At 43.6% G+C, this 27,515-nt stretch overlaps 1 protein-coding gene across 2 annotated transcripts in view; it reads left to right on the forward strand.

Moving 5' to 3' along the window:
* The first annotated feature begins 3,223 nt into the window (after positions 1-3,223).
* The window catches only part of arhgap24 (Rho GTPase activating protein 24), a 225,493-nt gene continuing 201,201 nt past the window's right edge, over positions 3,224-27,515 (forward strand). For both annotated transcript variants that reach the window (XM_014138900.3, XM_014138902.3), the window contains exons 1-2: positions 3,224-3,893; positions 25,978-26,205. In XM_014138900.3, coding sequence (XP_013994375.1) covers positions 26,026-26,205 — 180 coding nt within the window. In that variant the 5' untranslated portion in view covers positions 3,224-3,893; positions 25,978-26,025. The remainder of the gene's footprint in view (positions 3,894-25,977; positions 26,206-27,515) is intronic.

The raw sequence follows: 27,515 nt of genomic DNA on the forward strand, positions 1-27,515 counted from the left end.
TTCTGACATTTCACATTCTTAAAATAAAGTGGTGATCTTAACTGACCTAAAACAGGTAATTTTTACTAGGATTAAATGTCAGGAATTGAGTTTAAATGTATTTGGCTAAGGTGTATGTAAACTTCCAACTTCAACTGTACGTATACTGAACAAAAATATAATCATAACATGCAACATTTTAAAAGATTTTACTGAGTTACTGTTCAAATATGGGAATCATTCAATTTAAATAAAATTCATTAGGCCCTGATCTATGACTTCACATGACTGGGAATACAGATATGCATCTGTTAGTCACAGACACCTTAAGCATAATGGGTCTCATGATCTCCTCACATTATCTCTGTGCATTCACATCGCCACTGATAAAATGCAATTGTGTCCGTTGTCTGTAGCTTATGCCTGCCCATACTATAACCCCACAACGTTGACATCAGCAAACCGCTCGCCCACACGATGTCATACACGGGGTCTGTGGTTGTGAGGCCGGTTGGATGTACTGCCAAATTCTCTAAAACAACGATGGAGGCGGCTTACGGTAGAGAAATTAACGTTCAAATATCTGGCTTCAGCTCTGGTGGATATTCCTGCAGTCAGCATGCCAATTGCACACACACACACAAAACTTGAGACATCTGTGGCATTGTGTTGTGTGACAAAACTGCACATTTTTGAGTGGCCTTTTATTGTCCCAGCACAAGGTGCACCTGTGTAATGATCATGCTGTTTAATCAGCTTTTTGATATGCCCCACCAGTCACGTGGATGGATTATCTTGGCAAAGAAGAAATGCTCACGAACAAGAATGTAAACAAATTTGTGCTCAAAATATTAGAGAAATAAGCTTTTTGTGCGTATCGAACATTTCTGGGATCTTTTATTTCAGTTCATGAAACATGGGACCAACACTTTGTTGCATTTATATTTTTGTTTAGTTTATATATATTAATATTCTGGTCTCAGACGTTGCTCGTTCTCATATTTCTTAATTTATTTATTTTTCTTGATTACATGTGTATTGTTATTGTTGTTGTGTTGCTAGGTATTACTGCTCTGTTGGAGCTAGAAACACAAGCATTTTTGCTGCACCTGTGATAATATTTGTAGATCCGTGTGTGCGACCAATAAACTTTGATTTGATTTTACTAGGGGCAACGGGGAACGTTATTACCATCAAGTAGCTCTGGCTCTGAGGGTCATCTGTTCAATCCCAGTGCTAACCCTTACCTTAACCATTGGAAATGAATACCTAAACTTAACCCTTACCTTAACCATTGGAAATGAATACCTAAAGTTAACCCTTACCTTAACCATTGGAAATGAATACCTAAACTTAACCCTTACCTTAACCATTGGAAATGAATACCTAAACTTAACCCTTACCTTAACCATTGGAAATGAATACCTAAACTTAACCCTTACCTTAACCATTGGAAATGAATACCTAAACTTAACCCTTACCTTAACCATTGGAAATGAATACCTAAACTTAACCTTACCTTAACCATTGGAAATGAATACCTAAACTTAACCCTTACCTTAACCATTGGAAATGAATACCTAAACTTAACCCTTACCTTAACCATTGGAAATGAATACCTAAACTTAACCCTTACCTTAACCATTGGAAATGAATACCTAAACTTAACCCTTACCTTAACCATTGGAAATGAATACCTAAACTTAACCCTTACCTTAACCATTGGAAATGAATACCTAAACTTAACCCTTACCTTAACCATTGGAAATGAATACCTAAACTTAACCCTTACCTTAACCATTGGAAATGAATACCTAAACTTAACCCTTACCTTAACCATTGGAAATTAATACCTAAACTTAACCCTCAAGTTGTTTCTGTTGTAACCCTATCCCAAACCTTAACCCTTACCTTAACCATTCTTAACCCTATCCCAAACCTTAACCCTATCCCAAACCTTAACCCTTACCTTAACCATTCATAACCTTATCCCAAACCTTAACCCTTACCTTAACCATTCATAACCCTATCCCAAACCTTAACCCTTACCTTAACCATTCATAACCCTATCCCAAACCTTAACCCTAACCTTAACCATTCATTACCCTATCCCAAACCTTAACCCTTACCTTAACCATTCATAACCTTATCCCAAACCTTAACCCTTATCTTAACCATTCATAACCTTATCCCAAACCTTAACCCTTACCTTAACCATCCTGAATGAATGTTTAGACTTAACTGTCAAAATGATGATTTTTATCCACCCTGGACAAACGTTGAATACTGAAGTCAAGCTGTGATAAATTGTTGGGAATACCACCCAGTGTTGTGAATTAACAACCACACACACACACACACCACACACACACACACACACACACACACACACACACACACACACACACACACACCACCACACACACACACACACACACACACACACACACACACACACACACACACACACACACACACACACACACACACACACACACACACACACACACACATACATACATACAGCCATGCTTGGTCTTTAGAAAAGCGCTGTGAGATGGACAGAGGCAATCAAAGCAGTAACAGACAAACAAGATGCACTTTCCTTTCTATTGTTGTGTGTACAGCTGGGCTTAAAGAGGTGTGAAGGAGAGAGAGCTCCTGCTGTTTGAACCAGTAGCTGTATATACAGTCATTTGTCTTGTAAAAAACAGATTGTTATCTGGGGCAGCTAGGGGGGGGGGAAACAGCTTTATCCTAAAACTATATATTGTGTACTGTATGAAAACAGAAAGTAAAGTGATATAATGTAACAGAGATACAGACTAATGGTAGTAGTTTCACCCTGTCAGTCAGAGGTGTTTAAAGTGGGAGTCTTGCTGTGTGTGTGTGTGTGTGTGTGTGGTGTGTGTGTGTGTGTGTGTGTGTGTGTGTGTGTGTGTGTGTGTGTGTGTGTGTGTGTGTGTGTGTGTGTGTGTGTGTGTGTGTGTGTGTGCGCACGCACCAGGGGGGGAACAGCTGCCAGTTGCTTGTGTGGAATCTGAAACCAAACCCAAGACAAAGTCTGCCTGCCTGCGAGAAAGAGAGAGAGAGAGAGAGAGAGAGAGAGAGAGAGAGAGACAGAGAGACAGAGAGAGAGAGAGAGAGAGAGAGAGAGAGAGAGAGAGAGAGAGAGAGAGAGAGAGAGAGAGAGGGGGGGGGGGGGGCGGCTCACTGTTCACAGCTTAGTCATACCACTCACCCTTCATCTGCAGACTTCCTCAAACACACTCACACAAACACCCGCACCTCCTGTTCCTCCTCCTTCTCCTCCTCCTTCTCTCTCTCCTTCTGCAGCTCTTCAAGCTGTAGCCTGGAAGGCAGGGTCACTCTGCTGGACTGTGTGCTGCTCTGCTCACAGACAGCTTAGCTCAGTCGGAGACTTAAGTTGAGTTGTGGACAGTGTGTTGACTGGGGAAGACCGTGTTGTGACTCTGATGTACTGCGTGGACTGCACTCCCTGCCTCTGGAGCCCCCATGTGGCTTTAGGCTGCTGCTCTGCTGATCTCGGTTGTGGCTGCCGTTCGTCCGTGCTGTCTTGTCCCCACGGAAACCTACCAAGCAGGCAGATGGTCTGAGCAGTCAAGGGAAAAGTTTATAACAGCAGCTCGTTGGTAAAAGACACGATCACAGAGAACCAGTTTGAGTTCCTCTCTCTTTCTCCAGTCTCCTGTGAGGCAGCTGACCATCTTTATGGAAGTGGCAACAGCAACAGGAGCGCTCTGGCTGAAGAGGTCGAGATTCTCCCCTTCTTTCTCGGGTCTCTCTTTCTGAGTAACTGGACTAACTGTGGATTAGGATCTTTTTTTGGGTCGATTGGAAACTTCACACGTCACAACCTGGATATTACTTTAAAGGCTGATTTCTAGAGTAAAGTAAGTGTTTTGTGTTCTGTTATTGTGTCTCCTGGTGTGCTGTAGGTTCAGTGTTGTGGACGGCTGTGCCCAGCTACACCTGTCTACTGTACAGTGGGCTATGTTGCTTATGTTTTGACAGTCTTCAGAGGTCATATCCTTTTCACATTGATACGAGCTGAGTTCACACAACCATCCAGTCTTTGTCATACCGGCAGACTGACTGTAAGCAGAGTTTATCAATAGCACTGTTTGAGGAGCTGTGAGACTGACTGACTGACTGTCACTCTCTGAGGAGCTGTGGGACTGACTGACTGTCTGTCACTCTCTGAGGAGCTGTGGGACTGACTGACTGTCTGTCACTCTCTGAGGAGCAGTGGGACTGACTGACTGTCTGTCACTCTCTGAGGAGCTGTGGGACTGACTCGTCTGTCACTCTCTGAGGAGCTGTGGGACTGACTGTCGTCTGTCACTCTCTGAGGAGCTGTGGGACTGACTGACTGACTGTCTATCACTCTCTGAGGAGCTGTGGGACTGACTGTCTGTCGTCTGTCACTCTCTGAGGAGCTGTGGGACTGACTGACTGTCGTCTGTCACTCTCTGAGGAGCTGCGGGACTGACTGTCTGTCTGTCACTCTCTGAGGAGCTGCGGGACTGACATCTGTCACTCTGTGAGGAGCTGTGGGACTGACTGACTGACTGTCTGTCACTCTCTGAGGAGCTGTGGGACTGACTGACTGTCATCTGTCACTCTCTGAGGAGCTGTGGGAGTGACTGACTGTCTGTCACTCTCTGAGGAGCTGTGGGACTGACTGTCTGTCACTCTCTGAGGAGCTGTGGGACTGACTGACTGACTGTCTGGCCCTCTCTGCAGCACTGCCTGCAGGTATAATGTAATGCATTGTAACTTGTTATTAGGCATATCAGGCTTATAGTGTTTTTTTGTCTCTATGTTTGAAGATACTATCAATATGACTGCCTGAGGAGTAGCTGTGTAATGTGGTAATATCTGATATATAAATATGTTTTATATATATATAACATTTACATTTTAGTCATTTAGCAGACGCTCTTATCCAGAGCGACTTACAGTAATGAATGCATACATTTCATTTCATTTCATGCATTTTCTTTTTTGTACTGGCCCCCCCATGGGAATCGAACCCACAACCCTGGCGTTGCACACACCATGCTGGCTTTGCAAAACCATGCTCTACCAACTGAGCCACCTGCGACCTGTAATAAGACTATGCAATGAATGGACAAAGTCTATTAACAAGTATATCTGAGGATGAACAGGAATATGCAACCAACACTCTTAATAGAGCTATAGGAAGACACTATCAAGAAAGGTCTGAGAATTGTCTAACAAATTCTGATATTACACGGTACAATGAATGAAATCACATTCAAGACAGAAAGCTCACGTTACAAGGAATTAACAAGCATTACAAGGCATTATTCTAGGCATGATCAGAGAGGGAGAGTGAGAAGACATAGCCTGAAAGGTCTGCCCCAAGAGTACCTGGGGAGGAGAGAGATAAAGGGAGAGAGTGAGATCCTGGGGAGGGGAGAGATAAAGGGAGAGAGTGAGATCCTGGGGAGGGGAGAGATAAAGAGAGAGAGAGAGAGAGTGAGATCCTGGGGAGGGGAGAGATAAAGAGAGAGAGAGAGTGAGATCCTGGGGAGGGGAGAGATAAAGAGAGAGAGTGAGATCCTGGGGAGGGGAGAGATAAAGAGAGAGAAAGAGTGAGATCCTGGGGAGGGGAGAGATAAAGAGAGAGAGAGAGTGAGATCCTGGGGAGGGGAGAGATAAAGAGAGAGAGAGAGTGAGATCCTGGGGAGGGGAGAGATAAAGAGAGAGAGAGAGTGAGATCCTGAGGAGGGGAGCGATAGAGAGAGAGAGTGAGATCCTGGGGAGGGGAGAGATAAAGAGAGAGAGAGAGTGAGATCCTGGGGAGGGGAGAGATTTACATTTACATTACATTTAAGTCATTTAGCAGACGCTCTTATCCAGAGCGACTTACAAAATGGTGCATTCACCTTATGATATCCAGTGGAACAACCACTTTACAATAGTGCATCTAAATCTTTTAAGGGGGGGGGGGGGGGTTAGAAGGATTACTTTATCCTATCCTAGGTATTCCTTAAAGAGGTGGGGTTTCAGGTGTCTCCGGAAGGTGGTGATTGACTCCGCTGTCCTGGCGTCGTGAGGGAGCTTGTTCCACCATTGGGGTGCCAGAGCAGCGAACAGTTTTGACTGGGCTGAGCGGGAACTGTGCTTCCTCAGAGGTAGGGGGGCCAGCAGGCCAGTGGTGGATGAACGCAGTGCCCTTGTTTGGGTGTAGGGCCTGATCAGAGCCTGAAGGTATGGAGGTGCCGTTCCCTTCACAGCTCCGTAGGCAATCACCATGGTCTTGTAGCGGATGCGAGCTTCAACTGGAAGCCAGTGGAGGGAGCGGAGGAGCGGGGTGACGTGAGAGAACTTGGGAAGGTTGAACACCAGACGGGCTGCGGCGTTCTGGATGAGTTGTAGGGGTTTAATGGCACAGGCAGGGAGCCCAGCCAACAGCGAGTTGCAGTAATCCAGACGGGAGATGACAAGTGCCTGGATTAGGACCTGCGCCGCTTCCTGTGTGAGGCAGGGTCGTACTCTGCGAATGTTGTAGAGCATGAACCTACAGGATCGGGTCACCGCCTTGATGTTAGTGGAGAACGACAGGGTGTTGTCCAGGATCACGCCAAGGTTCTTAGCACTCTGGGAGGAGGACACAAGGGAGTTGTCAACCGTGATGGCGAGATCATGGAAGGGGCAGTCCTTCCCCGGGAGGAAGAGCAGCTCCGTCTTGCCGAGGTTCAGCTTGAGGTGGTGATCCGTCATCCACACTGATATGTCTGCCAGACATGCAGAGATGCGATTCGCCGCCTGGTTATCAGAAGGGGGAAAGGAGAAAAAGAGATAAAGAGAGAGAGAGAGTGAGATCCTGGGGAGGGGAGAGATAAAGAGAGAGAGAGAGTGAGATCCTGGGGAGGGGAGAGATAAAGAGAGAGAGAGAGTGAGATCCTGGGGAGGGGAGAGATAAAGAGAGAGAGAGAGTGAGATCCTGGGGAGGGGAGAGATAAAGAGAGAGAGAGAGTGAGATCCTGGGGAGGGGAGAGATAAAGAGAGAGAGTGAGATCCTGAGGAGGGGAGAGATAAAGAGAGAGAGAGTGAGATCCTGGGGAGGGGAGAGATAAAGAGAGAGTGCATCTCACCATAGCAGGTCAGGAAAAAAGATATAGAAAGAGAATTAATCTAAGACCCTTTTTTTTTAGCATCTGACTGTTTGGATTCAAAATCTGAGTTGACCAATGGTATAACTGTAAAGTTAACTTCCAATCAGATATCAGACCTACAGGATGTAATAACAACAGAACCTCTGCTACCCAGAGGTGTGACCGAATGGGGGTTGAAGAGATAATGCAGCATTCCTAAGACAATACAGAGAAATTCTTGCATACAGTTGAGAGTTACATCGGAGTTACTTGGGAGGCTGGGCCGCCCTACAGCTGGACTGACTGTCTGGCATCAGAATCCCTATAGAGAATATACATGCTTTGTAACTTGTTATACACACGTATGAACCTTTATAATGCCTTGTTATAAGGCTCATAATATGTTTTGTCTGTATATGTAGGAAGATGTTTTCAGTAAGACTGTCTGAAGGGAGAGTGCTGGACTATCTGTCTGTCACTCACTTTGTCAGTGTACTGCTGAGATACTCTGATTCATGCGTTTCATCGTCGTTCCCATATCATAGGCCAATCGGCATGATGTACTTTATATTTTATACACATGACATGTATTTCCATTGCTCAGGATTTGTTTTTTCTGATGTGACTCTTTGAGTCAGTCAGTTGGTGGTTCTGTCTGTCATATCCTCTATTGATACACTGCACTAGCTAAATATAAACAGATACTCTACCACAGCACAAATGTTCTCAGAATAGTACCTCTCTGTGTCATTCATCTGATGAAACCGTTTCTAAGCTTCTTCTTTCAGATGACACATTTGTTTTACACCTTCAATGAGTAACTTGGATATCTAGAAAAACCTTTGTTTTCTTGAAATGAATTATCAGCGAGAGAGAGCGTGAGAGAGAGCGTGAGAGAGAGAGAGAGAGACAGACAGAGAGAGACGGAGAGAGAGAGAGAGAGAGAGAGAGACGGAGAGAGAGAGAGAGAGAGAAAGAGAGAGAGAGAGAGAGATTGAAAGAAACATGATTTGTTTTCGTCCATAATTGTATCATCACTTGAACACAAACAATGTCTGTTGTACCTCATAATAAATTCCTGATACACTGCTACCCATCAGTTACACTGCTACCCATCAGTTAGTGGCTCATCTCAGCCTGAGTCATCAAGCAGATACATGACAGGGGAGGAGACACCTTGGTGGGTGGGTCTATAGAAATATGAGTTTACCTGTCAAATTACCATAATCAGAGGGGATGTACCCATTTAGAGATTCTAATTCTATGCGCGGGCCTCTGACACTAGAAGAACACTTGGTACTGATGTGGCTACTGCTGGACAGAGCGCATGAAGTGAAGACAAAAAATGGACTGAGTGTTTTTTAGTTTTTATTTTATTTCACCTTTATTTAACCAGGTAGGCCAGTTGAGAACAAGTTCTCATTTACAACTGCGACCTGGCCGAGTGTGAGAGGACACTCCTTCAAATTAGTGGATTCGGCTATTTCAGCCACACCGTTGCTGACAGGTGTATGAAATCGAGCACACAGCCATGCAATCTCCATAGACAAACAGAGCTCAGTGACTTTCAAAGTGGCACAGTCATACGATGCCACCTTTCCAACAAGTCAGTTTCATAAAATTTCTGCCCTGCTAGAGCTGCCCCGGTCAACTGTAAGTGCTGTTATTGTGGAAACGTCTAGGAGCAACAATGGCTCAGCCACGAAGTGGTAGGCCACACCCGCTTACGGAACGGGACTGCGTAGCGCGTAGCACATAAAAATCATCTGTCCTCAATTGCAACACTCACTACCGAGTTCCAAACTGCCTCTGGAAGCAACATAGGCACAAGAACAGTTTGTCGGGAGTTTCATGAAATGGGTTTGAGCAGCCATACACAATGCAAAATGTCAGCTGGAGTGATGTAAAGCTCACCGCCATTGGATTCATTGGAACATTGGAAACGCGTTCACTGGAGTGATGAATTACACTTTACCTTCTGCCAGTCCGACGGACGAATCTGGGATTGGCAGATGCCAGGAAAACGCTGCCTGCCCAAATGCATACTACCAACTGTAAAGTTTGGTGGAGGAGGAATAATGGTCTGAGGCTGTTTTTCATGGTTCGGGATAGCCCCTTTGTTCCAGTGAAGGGAAATCTTCACTACAGCATGCAATTACATTCTAGACGATTTTGTGGTTCCAACTTATTGGCAACAGTTTGGGGAAGGCCCTCTCCTGTTTCAGCATGACAACTCCCTCGTGCACAAAGCGAGGTCCATACAGAAATGGTTTGTCGTGATCGGTGTGGAAGAACTTGACTGGCCTGCACAGAGCCCTGACCTCAACCTCATCGAACAACTTTGGTATAAATTGGACTGCGAGCCAGGCCTAATCGCCTAACATCTGTGCCCTACCTCTCTAATGCTCTTGTGGCCGAATGGAAGTCCCCGCAGCAATGTTCCACCATCTAGTCGAAAGCCTTCCCAGAACAGTTGAAGCTGTTATAGCAGCAAAGAGGGGACCAACTCCATATTAATGCCAATGATTTTGGAATGAGACGTTCGACGAGCAGGTGTCCACATACTTTTGATCATGTGGTGTGTATATACACACACACAGGCATGGACAGACACACACAGAGCAGCAGCAGTAACCACAAACTCAAGCCTGACTGAAGCCTGACATTCCAGTCAGTCCCTGCAGCATGGCGGGCATAGCATTGCACAGGGAGCCACACACACACACACACACACACACACACACACACACACTACACAGCCCCATGGATTTTCACTCACTGATCGAACCAAAATGAGAAATTCCATCATATCTGCAGATGAATGTGTCCTTAAGTAGGGCAGTAGTCTGTGAGATGAACACAACATGACCCCTTACACAGACCCCAGGAGAGAGAGGAGAGGAGAGGAGAGGAGAGGAGAGGAGAGGAGAGGAGAGGAGAGGAGAGGAGAGGAGAGGAGAGGAGAGGAGAGGAGAGGAGAGGAGAGGAGAGGAGAGGAGAGGAGAGGAGAGGAGAGGAGAGGAGATTAAGGTTTGGCTTTGCCATATCTGTTTATCAGGGGAACAGGAGGAAGAGGGTGAGGCATGAGGGGAGGAGGGGAAGAAGAGGAGGAGGAAGAACCGAAAGGAGAAGGTGGAGTGGAGGAAAGCTAAGGAGGTGGGTGCGAGGGAGAAAGAAGGGTTAAAGAAGGAGAGCAGGGAGATCAGCATCTCCTCATCCTCTGTGAATAGGAGAGGGTCAACACATTATTGAGCTCAGGGGAATGAGGTTCAGAGTTCAAAGCCCTGACAGGAAATACAATCGTGAGAATAATGTCTGTGCTTAACTAGTCTTCATTGAGGTCCTTATGGCGTTGTACAGTATAGTTACTGTACACTGTGGTGAATGTTGACACTGGGGAAGGGGTGGATTGGTATGAGTGTGGATATCAGGAAGTTGTTATTGTTGTTGTTGAGTCCACTCATTCTGTTTGTGGGTCCATAGCCAGACTGGCCCCAGATTGATGCCAGTGGTCACTCTGTCATAAGTCAGTGTGTGAGTCCAGTAATCCTAAAATATGAAAATGTTTCATGTCACAGTATGTCAGAGTACAGAGGGGGTATACAGTCTATATATTAAGACATGGTGTGGAGGGGTATACAGTCTATATATTAAGACATGGTGTGGAGGGGGTATACAGTCTATATATTAAGACATGGTGTGGAGGGGTATACAGTCTATAGACATGGTGTGGAGGGGGTATACAGTCGAAATATTAAGACATGGTGTGGAGGGGGGATACAGTCTATATATTAAGACATGGTGTGGAGGGGGATACAGTCTATATATTAAGACATGGTGTGGAGGGGGGATACAGTCTATATATTAAGACATGGTGTGGAGGGGTATACAGTCTATATATTAAGACATGGTGTGGAGGGGGATACAGTCTATATATTAAGACATGGTGTGGAGGGGTATACAGTCTATAAATTAAGACAAGGTGTGGAGGGGTATACAGTCTATATATTAAGACATGGTGTGGAGGGGTATACAGTCTATATATTAAGACATGGTGTGGAGGGGTATACAGTCTATATATTAAGACATGGTGTGGAGGGGGTATACAGTCTATAGACATGGTGTGGAGGGGGTATACAGTCTATATATTAAGACATGGTGTGGAGGGGTATACAGTCTATATATTAAGACATGGTGTGGAGGGGGTATACAGTCTATAGACATGGTGTGGAGGGGGTATACAGTCTATATATTAAGACATGGTGTGGAGGGGGTATACAGACATCATAGACATGGTGTGGAGGGGGTATACAGTCTATATATTAAGACATGGTGTGGAGGGGGTATACAGACTATAGACATGGTGTGGAGGGGGTACAGTCTATATATTAAGACATGGTGTGGAGGGGGTATACAGTCTATAGACATGGTGTGGAGGGGGTATACAGTCTATATATTAAGACATGGTGTGGAGGGGTATACAGTCTATATATTAAGACATGGTGTGGAGGGGTATACAGTCTATATATTAAGACATGGTGTGGAGGGGGTATACAGTCTATAGACATGGTGTGGAGGGGGTATACAGTCTATATATTAAGACATGGTGTGGAGGGGTATACAGTCTATATATTAAGACATGGTGTGGAGGGGGTATACAGTCTATAGACATGGTGTGGAGGGGGTATACAGTCTATATATTAAGACATGGTGTGGAGGGGGTATACAGACATCATAGACATGGTGTGGAGGGGGTATACAGTCTATATATTAAGACATGGTGTGGAGGGGGTATACAGTCTATAGACATGGTGTGGAGGGGGTATACAGTCTATATATTAAGACATGGTGTGGAGGGGTATACAGTCTATATATTAAGACATGGTGTGGAGGGGTATACAGTCTATATATTAAGACATGGTGTGGAGGTGGTATACAGTCTATATATTAAGACATGGTGTGGAGGGGTATACAGTCTATAGACATGGTGTGGAGGGGGTATACAGTCTATATATTAAGACATGGTGTGGAGGGGTATACAGTCTATAGACATGGTGTGGAGGGGGGATACAGTCTATATATTAAGACATGGTGTGGAGGGGGTACAGTCTATATATTAAGACATGGTGTGGAGGGGGTATACAGTCTATATATTAAGACATGGTGTGGAGGGGGTATACAGTCTATAGACATGGTGTGGAGGGGTATACAGTCTATATATTAAGACATGGTGTGGAGGGGGTATACAGTCTATATATTAAGACATGGTGTGGAGGGGGTATACAGTCTATAGACATGGTGTGGAGGGGGTATACAGTCTATATATTAAGACATGGTGTGGAGGGGGTATATAGTCTGTATAGAACAACAGCAGAATCACATCATATCTGTAAAATTATTCCTTATATCCGCTTCATGTTTTGTTTCCTGTGATGATGATGATGATGATGGTGATGGTGATACTGGTATTGTCCCAGCCCTAGTAATGAATACATTGGAATCCGCTAATTAAGTTCCTCATAGTGAAAAGCGTTATGTGAAACAATAACACAATTGATTGATTTGATTCATTGACAAGGGACAGGTGAAACAGTCTCTCAATTTAAACATGACTGAAACTTGGTACTGAGACGTGAAGCCTCAAGCTGCCAACCCTATCCAGAGCCTCTGGGTGGTGACGTCACAGACAGGAGCTTCCAAAGACAGCTACAGAGGCCACGTTCATGTCGCTGGGACGGACCGGTGCTGGCCTGTGTGTGCGTGTGTGACCATCATCCTCAGTGGTGCCCTCTCCCTGACCCCTAACAAGGGTTATGTCCCAAACGGCATCCTATTCCCTACATAGTGCAGTAGTTTTGACCATAGTCCAATGGACCCTGGTCAAAAGAAGTGCACTAGCATAGCCAAGCACACATTTCCTCAGGAAGACCTTGCTCCTCCTCACACCCAACTGTGGTTTCAGCAGGGGCTCTCCAGAACACATATAGACCTCTATCCTTCAGCAGGGGCTCTCCAGAACACATATAGACCTCTATCCTTCAGCAGGGGCTCACCAGAACACATATAGACATCTATCCTTCAGCAGGGGCTCTCCAGAACACATATAGACCTCTATCCTTCAGCAGGGGCTCTCCAGAACACATATAGACCTCTATCCTTCAGCAGGGGCTCACCAGAACACATATAGACCTCTATCCTTCAGCAGGGGCTCTCCAGAACACATATAGACCTCTATCCCCCAGCAGGGGCTCTCCAGAACACATATAGACCTCTATCCCTCAGCAGGGGCTCTCCAGAACACATATAGACATCTATCCTTCAGCAGGGGCTCTGTCTGTCTGTCTGTCTGTCTGTCTGTCTGTCTGTCTGTCTGTCTGTCTGTCTGTCTGTCTGTCTGTCTGTCTGTCTGTCTGTCTGTCTGTCTGTCTGTCTGTCTGTCTGTCTGTCTGTCTGTCTAATGCAGCCGGTGGTAACGGCTGGTTATATTTGTCTTTAGCACTGAGCCTACTGTGAAGGGGGAAGTGTGTGTGTGTGTGTGTGTGTGTGTGTGTGTGTGTGTGTGTGTGTGTGTGTGTGTGTGTGTGTGTGTGTGTGTGTGTGAGTGTGTGTGTGTGTGTGTGTGTGTGTGTGTGCGCATGTGTGTGTGTGTGTGTGTGTGTGTGCGTGTGCACGCCTGTGTGCGGACAGATGGCACAGAGGATATTTACAGGCAGTCTGGCACAGATTATATTGTGTAGCATTGCACGCATCTGCTTACTCTACGGGATTCCTGCAATGCCATCTATATATACTGTATATCTATATATTACAGCACAGTTCACTTCAGTCTCAACTAAGCTGGCTGCAATATGAGCACTATCAGATGTTTACACGGCTGCATCCTAAACGGCACCCTATTCCCCGACACAGTGCACTACATTTAACAAAAAAACCTATAGGCCCCGGTCAAAAGTGTTGCACTATAAAGGGGAATAGGGTGCCATTTATGATGCACTCGTTCTCATATCAACATGTGTTTTTTTTGTTTTTTTTGCATTGAAATATTTCCTCTCGTCCATCCCCTGTCGAGTGGATTCATCTGAGCTACCTCTGTAGTGGTTTACCAGATGAGGCTGCTTGCGTCCCAAATGGAACCCTATTCCCTTTATAGTGCACTACATTTGACTAGGACCCAAAAGGGGAATCCCATAAGGGCTCTGGTCAAAAGTAGTGCACTATATAGGGATTAGGGTGCCGTTTGGGACGTAGACCCTGTTCAAAGGTTATGATTGTGGCGACTGCTAGTTGCAAAGCGCTGCCACTATAATGCTGTTTACAATGTGCTTTACAGTGCAGGTTATATTATTCTCTGTAATGCGGCTCATCTATTGTTTATAAGGTTGTATTATAGCTGTAGTCAGTTATGATCCTCAGTGGTACCTTATAGCTGTATTCAGTTAAGATCCTCGGTGGTACCATATAGCTGTGGTCAGTTATGATCTTCAGTGGTACCATGTAGCTGTATTCAGTTATGATCCTCAGTGGTACCATATAGCTGTAGTCAGTTATGATCCTCGGTGGTACCTTATAGTTGTAGTCAGTTATGATCCTCAGTGGTACCATATAGCTGTAGTGAGTTATGATCCTCGGTGGTACCATATAGCTGTAGTCAGTTATGATCCTCGGTGGTACCATATAGCTGTAGTCAGTTATGATCCTCGGTGGTACCATATAGCTGTAGTCAGTTATGATCATCGGTGGTACCATATAGCTGTAGTCAGTTATGATCCTCAGTGGTACCATATAGCTGTAGTCAGTTATGATCCTCAGTGGTACCATATAGCTGTAGTCAGTTATGATCCTCAGTGGTACCTTATAGCTGTAGTCAGTTATGATCCTCAGTGGTACCATATAGCTGTAGTCAGTTATGATCCTCGGTGGTACCATATAGCTGTAGTCAGTTATGATCCTCGGTGGTACCATATAGCTGTAGTCAGTTATGATCCTCGGTGGTACCATATAGCTGTAGTCAGTTATGATCCTCAGTGGTACCATATAGCTGTAGTCAGTTATGATGCTCAGTGGTACCATATAGCTGTAGTCAGTTATGATCCTCAGTGGTACCTTATAGCTGTAGTCAGTTATGATCCTCGGTGGTACCATATAGCTGTAGTCAGTTATGATCCTCAGTGGTACCATATAGCTGTATTCAGTTATGATCCTCAGTGGTACCATATAGCTGTAGTCAGTTATGATCCTCAGTGGTACCTTATAGCTGTAGTCAGTTATGATCCTCAGTGGTACCTTATAGCTGTAGTCAGTTATGATCCTCAGTGGTACCATATAGCTGTATTCAGTTATGATCCTCAGTGGTACCATATAGCTGTAGTCAGTTATGATCCTCGGTGGTACCATATAGCTGTAGTCAGTTATGATCCTCGGTGGTACCATATAGCTGTAGTCAGTTATGATCCTCAGTGGTACCATATAGCTGTAGTCAGTTCACTTTCAACATAATGGAATATATGGAATTCACTGAGCTTTAGTTATGTTAATTAGTTATCACTCACTGAATAGATCCATCATTTCATTGATTTGAGAGATCAAGATAGTGAATATGACGCTCAGGTTCTTAGTTGATCTGTCATGAACTGTCTGAGGCATTATTGATCCAGACTTCTGTAAGAAGGGAAAGGAATGGAAAGTTATTTCAGTTAGAGCTAAAGTCTATCTAATTTTGTCTCACATAATTGAAGGCTCTGTGCAAACTTGTAAAACAGTTGTTAACTTTATTATTTTTAGTTAAAGAAGTGAATTAACGTAAAAAGGCCATCTTGTAGGCATGCAATTAGCAATATGTAATATGCGGGTACCGTTACTTTGGTATTCATTAGGTTTGGAGCAAGTGGATGATTGAATAGGATCAAGGTCTTGTTGCAAAGTTAACCTTTGGAATTTTCATTTGGAGTTGGAACCAAATTATAGTTAAAATTCTAAAGTTAAAGTTCCATGGACATAAAAACAGTACCTGATTAGAATGCAGATCCATTCTCGTGTTCCAGAAGAGAGGATGTTGTCAATAGAAGGGTAATGTCTGTGTGCATCCCAAATTGCACCCTATTCCCTATACTGTATAATGCACTACTTTGATCAGAGCCCTATGGGTCTTGGTCAGAAGTAGTGCACTATATAGGGAATAGGGTGCCATTTGGGATGCACATCAGTCTTTGTTCAGGTGCATTAGCATTGCTCTTGCATGCTTCTGCTGTCAATGTGATTATCATCAGACCTACTCAGGCATTAGCCAGTGATGCTCTCTAGTGTCTCCAGCCAGCTGTTTTAGTGCCTAGTATTTGTCATGGTCATTTGGGCCCTGCATCACCCGAGAGAGACTGGTGGACCTGCATTAGCACTCTGAGTCTAGCGCTGGCCTGGAGCCTTAGAGATGGATAGAGGGAGAACTTTCCAAGAGAGCTTGTTCATGGAAAGTGAATAGTGCATTTTAAAGGCTTCTACTAAAGCGATTAATGACAAAGATAGACTGATGAAGACTTTTCATGACTTGAGAAGTTGTGTTGTTGGGTGTTGCACTAAAGAACAACTATATTTTGTGTGCAGTCTCCTATTTCCTTATCTGTATTGTTTTGTCCATTACTAGTATTCTCACGTTTAGGATGTGCATATCACCCCTCCTGTTCTTCAAAGATGGGAGGTATGCCATCTTTCCATCTCTTTGACTGGAGTACAGTCTGCCTGATGGGTGTAGCAGCTGTGAGGCTGGCTGACTGGCTGACTGGCTGGCTGGCTGACTGACTGGCTGACTGACTGGCTGGTTGGCTGGCTGACTGACTGGCTGACTGGCAGGCTGACTGGCTGACTGGCTGACTGGCTGACTGGCTGGCGGGCTGGCTGGCTGACTGGCTGACTGTTTGACTGGCTGACTGACTGGTTGGCTGGCTGGCTGGCTGGCTGGCTGACTGCTGCTCAGGCCCAGAGACAGACAGATTGTCATGGTAGTGGCTCTGTCTGCTTAGTAAAAAAATCCCTGCGATTCACCAGGGAATCAGAACAGGTTTTCAGTGCAGTTTCAGACCGTAGATTAAGGAGATAATTTTCACTTTGTTTTGATCTTAGATAGAGCTCAGAAACTGTCAATGAGACTCGATACATCTCTGTTTTAAACAGCATTCTTTTGGAAAACAACCTGACTGGGTCTTGTTTCAAATGCTATCACTGCTGGAGTAGAAAAATAGTTTTTTCTCACCATCTGAAAAAAAAGCATTTGTTTTGTGTAATTATTGTATTTTTCCACTGCTGCTTCTGACTAGCTTCCCAAACGGCTAGCTGGTTTAGTAAGACCAGCCCACCCTCTCTCCTCTTCCCTGCAAATGACAGAGTCAAGTCCGTCAGTCCCAACAAAGAAATGTCAAACATTGAGCCTGCCTGGCTTTTTGTGTGCTTTGAGGTCCATCACATTCCAATAGGGAGAGCAAACACTGTGTGTAAGCAATGAAACCAATAGTGTCCTGTCCTGTAGCTGGCTAGCTACTCTATGTCTGTGAGACCAACCCAACAATGTCAATACTATGGGCAATATTATCTTCCCACTCTTCTCAGCTGCCGGAGAGGGTTGTGTGAAAGGGTGCTCAAATTCAAGGAATGAGACAGAGGTCATAGACAGAAACAGTGGCTCTCAGGTCCCAGTGTGAAGTCAAATATGTGTATTTCATGACAAGGTGTCATCTCATTGTAAAATCAGTCTGCTGTAGCACAAGGTTCATAAGGTCATAAGATAATAGGGTCATAAGGTGACCATTTTGTCACTCAGCACTCTCCGTTCGGTGCAACGACAGAGTAACACAGACGACAGACAGTCACAGGAAAGTCTGTCTGGAAGTCTCCTTAATGTTATTATTCCTAATGTTTATTCAGGGACATATTCTGACTTAGATAACTTGGAAATTGGACGGTAGTTATCTTTCGTTTCCAAAGTTTTAGAATCCCTAATCATCTCTCAGCTAAGAACTTTTAAACGTGTCATTCCATTCTTAATGTGCACCAGTCTGGTTTTAGACCTGGACATAAGACTGTTTCAGGTGGTACGTTGGTTCAAGATGATGTGGTACCAGGACAGGACAGAGCATCTCTTCAACACTGATGGACAGTGTCAGGCCAGAACATCTCTTCAACACTGATGGACAGTGACAGGCCAGAACATCTCTTCAACACTGATGGACAGTGTCAGGCCAGAACATCTCTTCAACACTGATGGACAGTGTCAGGCCAGAACATCTCTTCAACACTGATGGACAGTGTCAGGCCATAACATCTCTTCAACACTGATGGACAGTGTCAGGCCAGAACATCTCTTCAACACTGATGGACAGTGTCAGGCCAGAACATCTCTTCAACACTGATGGAGAGTGTCAGGCCAGAACATCTCTTCAACACTGATGGACAGTGACAGGCCAGAACATCTCTTCAACACTGATGGACGGTGTCAGGCCAGAACATCTCTTCAACACTGATGGACAGTGACAGGCCAGAACATCTCTTCAACACTGATGGACAGTGACAGACACAAAGAGAATGGTAATGTCCCACTTTGAGCCAACAGATGGACAGATGGGGAAACGGACAGATGGGCAGACGGACAGATGGACAGACGGGGAGAATCACCAGTTTGATCTCACAGTGTTGATTATAGGGGAGATGAGCACTGGATTTTAACAGTAAAGCTAGCATTATTTTAGATTCACAAGGACACAGAACGCTGTCCAAGACACAGAATAGTGTGGTATCACACTGACAAGACAAGGTGATATGCTTTTAGAAGGCAGACTTACCCTACAGTGCATCTATCTGATAACGGAAATGAGGCAGAACTAAATTGGATCTTAATCAAAGTCATTTCTCTACTAGATTACCATTGAGTTTGTTCCTTTTCAACAAGAGAGAGCTCTAAGGAACCTGTCACTCACATTCTGTTCAGCAAAACAGATGGTTGATGCCAGAAGAGAATGGCTCAGTGGTCAGATCACTGTCTGTCTCTCTAAACGTCAGCCTCTTCTCAGCGCTCACAGACAATACCATAGAAATAGATTCTCAAAACACAAGTTCCTTAGCTGCAGCGTTGCCGTATGTTGTGTAATTAGTACCTTTGAATTAGGATCATGGTTGACAGTAGGGAAGAATATATTTGGATTAAGTTAATACATTTCATGAATTATTTGAAATTCATAACATTCAATATGAGCCCCCATAAAGTCTAGTATTATTCTAATTTGTTTGTTGTTGATTTTCTGCTCTTTCTCTCTGTTTATGATGAGAAACGTCATAAATAATACATAGTGGACCCAATGCTGCTGTGGGTCTTTTATTCATGATCAATAGAGGCTTTTAACAGGCTGGACGTGTGTGTGTGTGTGTGTGTGTGTGTGTGTGTGTGTGTGTGTGTGTGTGTGTGTGTGTGTGTGTGTGTGTGTGTGTGTGTGTGTGTGTGTGTGTGTGTGTGTGTGTGTGTGTGTGTGTGTGTGTGTGTGTGTGTGTGTGTGTGTGTGTGTGTGTGTGTGTGTGTGTGTGTGTGTGTGTGTGTGTGTGTGTGTGTGTGTGTGTGTGTGTGTGTGTGTGTGTGTGTGTGTGTGTGTGTGTGTGTGTGTGTGTGTGTGTGTGTGTGTGTGTGTGTGTGTGTGTGTGTGTGTGTGTGTGTGTGTGTGTGTGTGTGTGTGTGTGTGTGTGTGTGTGTGTGTGTGTGTGTGTGTGTGTGTGTGTGTGTGTGTGTGTGTGTGTGTGTGTGTGTGTGTGTGTGTGTGTGTGTGTGTGTGTGTGTGTGTGTGTGTGTGTGTGTGTGTGTGTGTGTGTGTGTGTGTGTGTGTGACAGAAGGAACATGCGTGCCACATTAGTCCACACCAGGGCAACACACACAACTTGTTTGTCTCTCCAGTAGAGCCAGTTAAAGTTCATTTTTATTTACATAATATTACATTTCAAACTACTCCCACACTGCTAATCTTTTTCATTTCCTTCTGACATCAGAAACCATGGGATTTCTTTATAATTGTTGGTTAATTTGCAGGTCACCACTGAACAAGGAACATGGTTAATAATTAAAGACTTCTCAAATTGTGCCTCTTGTCACACTTCAAAGATAAAGCCCTGGAGGTTTAGCTAGAGAACTCTGTATCTATAGTATCTCTGGAGATGTACAGTTATCATACCGCATTATGAAGGCTAGCTTTAGCCAGCAGCAGCTAGATAGAACAACTGCCGCGCAACAGATAGGACTGATAAATCACTGTGCTGGAGGTCTGGCACGAGACTGGCAGCACGGTCGCACACACACGCACACACACACACACACACACACACACACATACACACACACTCTGGAGGTCTGGCACGGTGACAGGACTATGTCACGAGACTGGCAGCACACACACCAGGGGGTTCCGTCAACAGAAGGAAGGGTGTGTCACCCCTGAGGGCTGGTGTGTGTCTGTGTGTCTGTGTGTGTGTGTCTGTGTGTGTGTGTGTGTGTGTGTGTGTGTGTGTGTGTGTGTGTGTGTGTGTGTGTGCTCTGAGATAACAGAGTGGTTTCACTCCAAGTTTATCTTTGGGCCCTCAACTTATAGAACAAGTATTCCACTCAGGAGGGACAAGGACACACATAGTCCATCCTCGTCTCTCTCCCTTTGATGACTTGCTTGGCTATGGCTTAAAGTAGTTAAAGCCAGAATCCTTAGTTACTACATACATTTTTGGACTTGTAAATTAATTATATGTTCCCATTGATTGTTGAAGAATTTAACTTATAAATGCCTCATGAGCTCAGTTCAACTGTCACACTCCATCAGAACCCAGAATATAAACTTGTTTTACTCCAATGTTTGTAAACAATGTAAATGTAAAAAAACACTATATAGCCTCATAACATGGTTAAAACTATCATTTTGTTATCATGGATGGTCAGTCCCTGCATCCATAGCTCTGTCTATTAATCTGAGAGTGGTGACATTTCTCCAGGCCCATCAGTCAGCTTTATACCAAAACAGACAAGGTGACTTGCCTAGTTAAATAAAGGTTAAATAAAAATATATTTCTTATAGTTTTGATTAAGGATTGTAGTTTGAATAAATATCGGTCCTATAAACAAGTGAAGTGCACCACTGTGGTAATAAAGCTGTGTAAACACACATAAACATGATAAAGAGAGAAGTAATCTCAACTGAAACCTTAATGGGGACAGACATGCAGGCAGACAGACAGACAGACAGACAGACAGACAGACAGACAGACAGACAGACAGACAGACAGGATATTTGAGGGACCGGTCGTCAAGCTGGTTCTGCTTCATGTACTAATAGGGGGTTAGTGATTGCCTGGGCCCAGATCTGTTTGGTGCTGTCTTGCCAACGCCTATGGTCATTGCCATGCCAGACAGCACAAACGGATCTGGGAACCAGGCTAGGAGTAATGTGGCTGTTTATTAATGTGGAAGTAGTGTGTTGGTAGTGTGGCTGTGACAGGGGATCTTTGTCACCACAGACAGCCCGGGCTGCTGCACTTCCACACATGACTGAACAACATCTGGACGTCATCTGGGCCCAAAGGGAACAAAAACACACTAGGCTCTCTGCTGATGACAACGTGGCAGAGCAATAAGGAGCTGACGGCAGCATCTTTAACAGAGTCAATACAATGACGTTGTCTAGTCAGTGTCTCGCACTTCGAGCCGACCCACACAGTTTCATTAAAATCAGCTTGATAGTTTCAAGTTTCAAGTTTTAATGCCAGAGTGGCCTACCATTCAAAAACAATGGAAAAAAATGCATCCCATAATATTTTAACATGGAAATAGCTGTTCTATCATTCAGCCTACAATGTGTGGTGTTCAATGTAGGCCGACTGTACATTCAATGAGACTTTTGAAAAATAAACATACAGGGTTTGACATGAACCTGTTTATCCACTTGTCCTTCAGACAAGCAGGTGACCACATTTTTGTTGTGTTGTTTGATGCAAGAAACAACTTTACAAAATAAAATGCATTATTATTCCAATACCATTATTACAGAGAATCAGACAAATTATGTTACTGCACCGGGACCGCTTGTCGTGCGGAAGCATTGAGAATAGTCTATAGCTTGGGTGGTTGGAGTCTTTAACGATTTTCCGGGCCTTTCTACCAAACCGCCTGACATAGATGTCCTGGATGGCAGGGAGCTCGGCCCCAGAGATGTACTGAGCTGTCCGCACCACCCTCTGTAGCGCCATGCAATCAAGGGCGGTGATATTGCCATACCAGGCAGTGACGCAGCCAGTCAAGATGCTCTCAATGGTAGAGCTGTTTAACTTTTTAAAGATTTGAGGGCCCGTTCAAAACTTTTTCAACCTCATGAGGGGGATGAGACAATGTGGCGCCCTCTTCAAGACAGTGTGTGTGTGTTTGGACCATTTTAAGTCTTTAGTGATTTGGACACCGAGGAACTTGAAGCTCTCGAAAACAATGTACTGAGCAAATGTCAAATTGGCTTTTTACCAAATTACCTTACGACAGACCACATATTTACCCTGCACACCCTAATTGACAAACAAACAAACCAAAACAAAGGCAAAGTCTTGCTTTGTTGATGCTTTATTGATTTCAAAAAAGCTTTTGACTCAATTTGGAAAGGGGTGTTGGGGGAAAAACATACGACATTATAAAATCCATGTACACATGCAACAAGTATGCGGTTAAAATTGGCAAAAATACACACATTTCTTTCCACAGGGCCGTGGGGTGAGACAGGGATGCAGCTTAAGACCCACCCTCTTCAACATATATATCAATGAATTTTCGAGGGCACTAGAACAGTCTGCAGCACCCGGCCTCACCCTACTAGAATCTGAAGTCAAATGTCTACTGTTAACTCTCTAACTACACCTCCTTCCTCCCACATGGACATTACCTCCCTTCATTCACAACACAGACAAACAGACCTTGTGTCTCTGTGTGTCACACCACAGCAATTATTTGCTTATCTGGAGAAAAAAATCTAAATACTGTACAGGCTGCAGGCTGCAGGCTTACAGGCTTACAGGCTTACAGGCTTACAGGCTGCAGGCTGCAGGCTACAGACTACAGGTTTATAGGATTACAGGCTTACAGGTTTACAGGTTTATAGGCTTCAGGCTGCAGGCTACAGACTACAGGTTTACAGAATTACAGGATTACAGGCTTACAGGCTTACAGGATTACAGGCTACAGACTACAGGCTTACAGGTTTACAGGCTTACAGGCTTACAGGATTACAGGCTGCAGGCTACAGGTTTACAGGCTTGCAGGTTTACAGGCTACAGACTACAGGTTTACAGGCTACAGGCTACAGGCTACAGGCTGCAGGTTGCAGGCTGCAGGCTACAGGCTACAGGCTACAGGATACAGGCTGGGACACTGCATGGAAAGTGAATAGAACAAAACAATAACACGGTAATGTGGTTAGATTTATCAGATCTGACCCTGGATGACCTTCCTGCTTTTCAGGGATGTGGTCACACCATTGATATTTACATATAGGTTAGTCTGTAGTTTGCAGTAATATCTGATATGTGTATATACAGTATATTATATATACATCGCAAGCAACCCATAATGAGACAAAGCAATTAGCCTGTTAAAACGTTTATCTGACTCCATAAAGATAATTAGCAAAATGCAAGAGACTATGGTTGAGTTACAGTAATAGAACACTATAGTTGAGTTACAGTAATAGAACACTATAGTTGAGTTACAGTAATAGAACACTATAGTTGAGTTACAGTAATAGAACACTATAGTTGAGTTACAGTAACAGAACACTATAGTTGAGTTACAGTAATAGAACACTATAGTTGAGTTACAGTAATAGAACACTATAGTTGAGTTACAGTAATAGAACACTATAGTTGAGTTACAGTAACAGAACACTATAGTTGAGTTACAGTAATAGAACACTATAGTTACAGTAACATAACACTATAGTTGAGTTACAGTAATAGAACACTATAGTTGAGTTACAGTAATAGAACACTATAGTTGAGTTACAGTAATAGAACACTATAGTTGAGTTACAGTAACAGAACACTATAGTTGAGTTACAGCAATAGACAATTAATAAATGTCTGAAAATGGAATTCTAAATACAAGTGTATTTAATAACTTTGTAAAATGAATGGACTCACATACAAGGCATAAAGCTTAAGTTACAAGGAAAGAAAGAAAGAAAGAGAGAAAGAGAGAGAGAGAAAAAGAGAGAAAGCAGTTCAGGAACAAGAAAGAGAAAGAACAATGAATCTAAGACCCTTTTATAAGCATCTGAGTTGTTTTGATTAAAAATCTATAAAGTTAACCTCCAATGAGATATCAGACCTACATGACGTGAGACAATGGGGGTTGGCGAGATCAACACAGAGAATGCTGAATTCCTAAGACAACACAGAGGACATTATTGTACACAGTTGATAGGAAAAGTCACTTCGGGAGGTTAGCCCTACATAATCCACCCTTGAACACATCTGATTCTGCATCAGACAGAAGAGGTTAAAATTGGACGGCCAGCACTGTAGTCACTGTAGACAATCTTGTGACCAATAGTTCATGGTGCTAGCTGAAGGTACATTACATCACAGATTAATCCACATTTCAATGAACATAAAATAGTCTGTTTATCTGATTGATAATAGCAACTTCAGATATAGTCTTATCAAAACAGTCAGATGAATACTAAAGATATAAAAGATGACTATCATAAAAAGTATATTTTAAATTAAAATTCTCTAACTCTCCTACCTTTGAGAGAAAATGATATGAGAAAATAAACAAAGAACCAGAATTTGGAAATAATCAAGGACAATTGTTGAAGTTAAATCAAAAGAACTTTCACATATTAAATGTATTAGCATCTCAGTTTACAGCACCCAACATTAGCATACCAATGGTGAAAGTTCTATGGCCATTTTGTGACAAACAAAGCAATGACTTTTCATAGCACTCCCACATCTACACTATACACTCAGCTGGCCATATGCACCACGCGTAGGATAACAAACTATTCTTTGTATCTTACCATGCGCCATTACATTTTATCTAGCACTCTGTATACATCACAGAAAGCCCATTCACAAAAGTAACCCTACTGTACTATATTCATTACAAATGGACATGGAAATGAATGAGTTGCAAAGGAAGAAATGATTAACACATCCTCGTCAAATAATCAACATCCAAAGGTTTAGGAGAACGCTCAAAATCTAGTAGAATTGAGACCAAACCTCAAATCTCAACATTTCTTCATTTTATGACCACTTCTGGGACAAGAGTTACAAAACCTAATTGAATAGTTGTTTCTAGAGAGAAAGAGAGAGAGAGTGAGAGAGAGAGAGAGAGAGAGAGAGAGAGAGAGAGAGAGGAATCTAAGACCCTTTTATAAGCATCTGAGTTGTTTTGATTAAAAATCTATAAAGTTAACCTCCAATGAGTTATCAGACCTACATGATGTGAGACAATGGGGGTCGGCGAGATCAACACAGAGAATGCTGAATTCCTAAGACAACACAGAGGACATTATTGTACACAGTTGATAGGAAGAGTCACGTTGGGGGCTGCCTTACAAGTCAATTCCTATATCTGCATGATCAGCTGTTCTGTCTACAGCTTCTCTTGACTCGAGGTCATGCCGAAGTAACATTCATTTAGGAGCGTTCTCTGGTAGTAATGCCGTTCAGCTTCACAGATCAATAGATTCTGGCATTATCGGATAACAGAGCAACTTTTAGGGACATTCAGCTCTCCTGTCCTCTATATTAAAGTTGGCTTCAATAACCTTCTGCTCTCTTCTCTGCTGCTAACAGGGCGATCTTCTAGAGCTCTAGTGGGGATCTTCTTGCCTGACCACCACCATGGAAGAGCAGGCGGTGTCCAACAGTAGTCCCCAGCATGGCCTGGGCAGGCGGAACGTCATCAGGTGTGGCTGGCTGAGGAAGCAGGGAGGCTTTGTGAAGACTTGGCACACACGCTGGTTCGTACTTCGAGGGGAACAGCTATACTATTACAAAGACGAGGAGGAGACTAAAGCCCTGGTGAGTTACCGCTGAACCTCGTGCTGTAATGCTCTGTGTCTCTCAGTGTAGTGCTACATGTTTTTTGAAATATTTTTTATAATTATTTTTATTTAACTAGGCAAGTCAGTTAAGAACAAATTCTTAATTACAATGACGGCCTACACCGGCCAACGCTGGGCCAATTGGTGATACATGTGATACATGTGATACAGCCTGTATTCAAACCAGGGTGTCTGTAGTGACGCCTCCTAGCACTGAGATGCAGTGCCTCAGACCACTGCGTCACTCTGGATGACAATATACAGTACAAGTACAGATGTAGAGATATACAATACAAGTTTAAAGTACAATGACGATGCAGATAGCCTGTGAAGTGTGACCTGCCATTCAATATTCACTAACACTTACAATGATTTACAAAGGGGTTTATAAGTAGTTTATCAATTGTTGATTATTATGGGGTATTGTGTGTAGATTGATGAGGAGTTTTTTTTATTTAATCAATTTTGGAATAAGGTTATAACGTAACGAAATGTGGAAAAAGGGCAGGAGTCTGAATACTTTTTGAATGCACTGTATATGTCTAGAATTATGCTTTCTTGGTGTCAGTATTGCTTTGTAACTTAAGCTTTATGCCTTGTTTGTGATTTCATTCATTTTACAAAGTTATTAAATACACTTGTATTTAGAATTCCATTCTCTTGGAAACACAGAATCCACTAGAATGTCAGATGATGAAGCGTGATTCATCACTCCAGAGAACGAGTTTTCACTGCTCCAGAGTCCAATGGCGGTAAGCTTTACACCACTCCAGCCAACGCTTGGCATTGCGTGAGGCTTGTGTACGGCTGCTCAACCATGGAAACCTATTTCATGAAGCTCGCGACAAACAGTTCATGTGCTGACGTTGCTTCCAGTGGGCAGTTTGAAACTCGGTAGTGAGTGTTGCAACCGAGGACAGACCATTTTTACGCGCTTCAGCACTCGGTGAATAACAGCACTTACAGTTGACCGCGGCAGCTCTAGCAGGGCAGAAATTTGACGAACTGACTTGTTGGAAGGTGGCCTCCTATGACGGTGCCACGTTGAAAGTCATTGGGCTCTTCAGTAAGGCCATTCAATTGCTAATGTTTGTCTATGGAGATTGCATGGCTGTGTGCTCGATTTTATACACCTGTCAGCAACGGAAGTGACTCAAATAGCTGAATCCACTACTTTGAAGGGGTGTCCACATACTTTTGTATATTTAGTGTATTTATACTCTTGCAGTATTCGCTACACTTCATTATCATTGATAACGTTGATAAGGAGCTGGCCTACATAATTAT

The sequence above is a fragment of the Salmo salar genome, chromosome 13 (genome assembly GCF_965601325.2).
Source record: "Salmo salar chromosome 13, fSalSal1, whole genome shotgun sequence".
In the NCBI taxonomy this organism is placed as follows: Eukaryota; Metazoa; Chordata; class Actinopteri; order Salmoniformes; family Salmonidae; genus Salmo; species Salmo salar.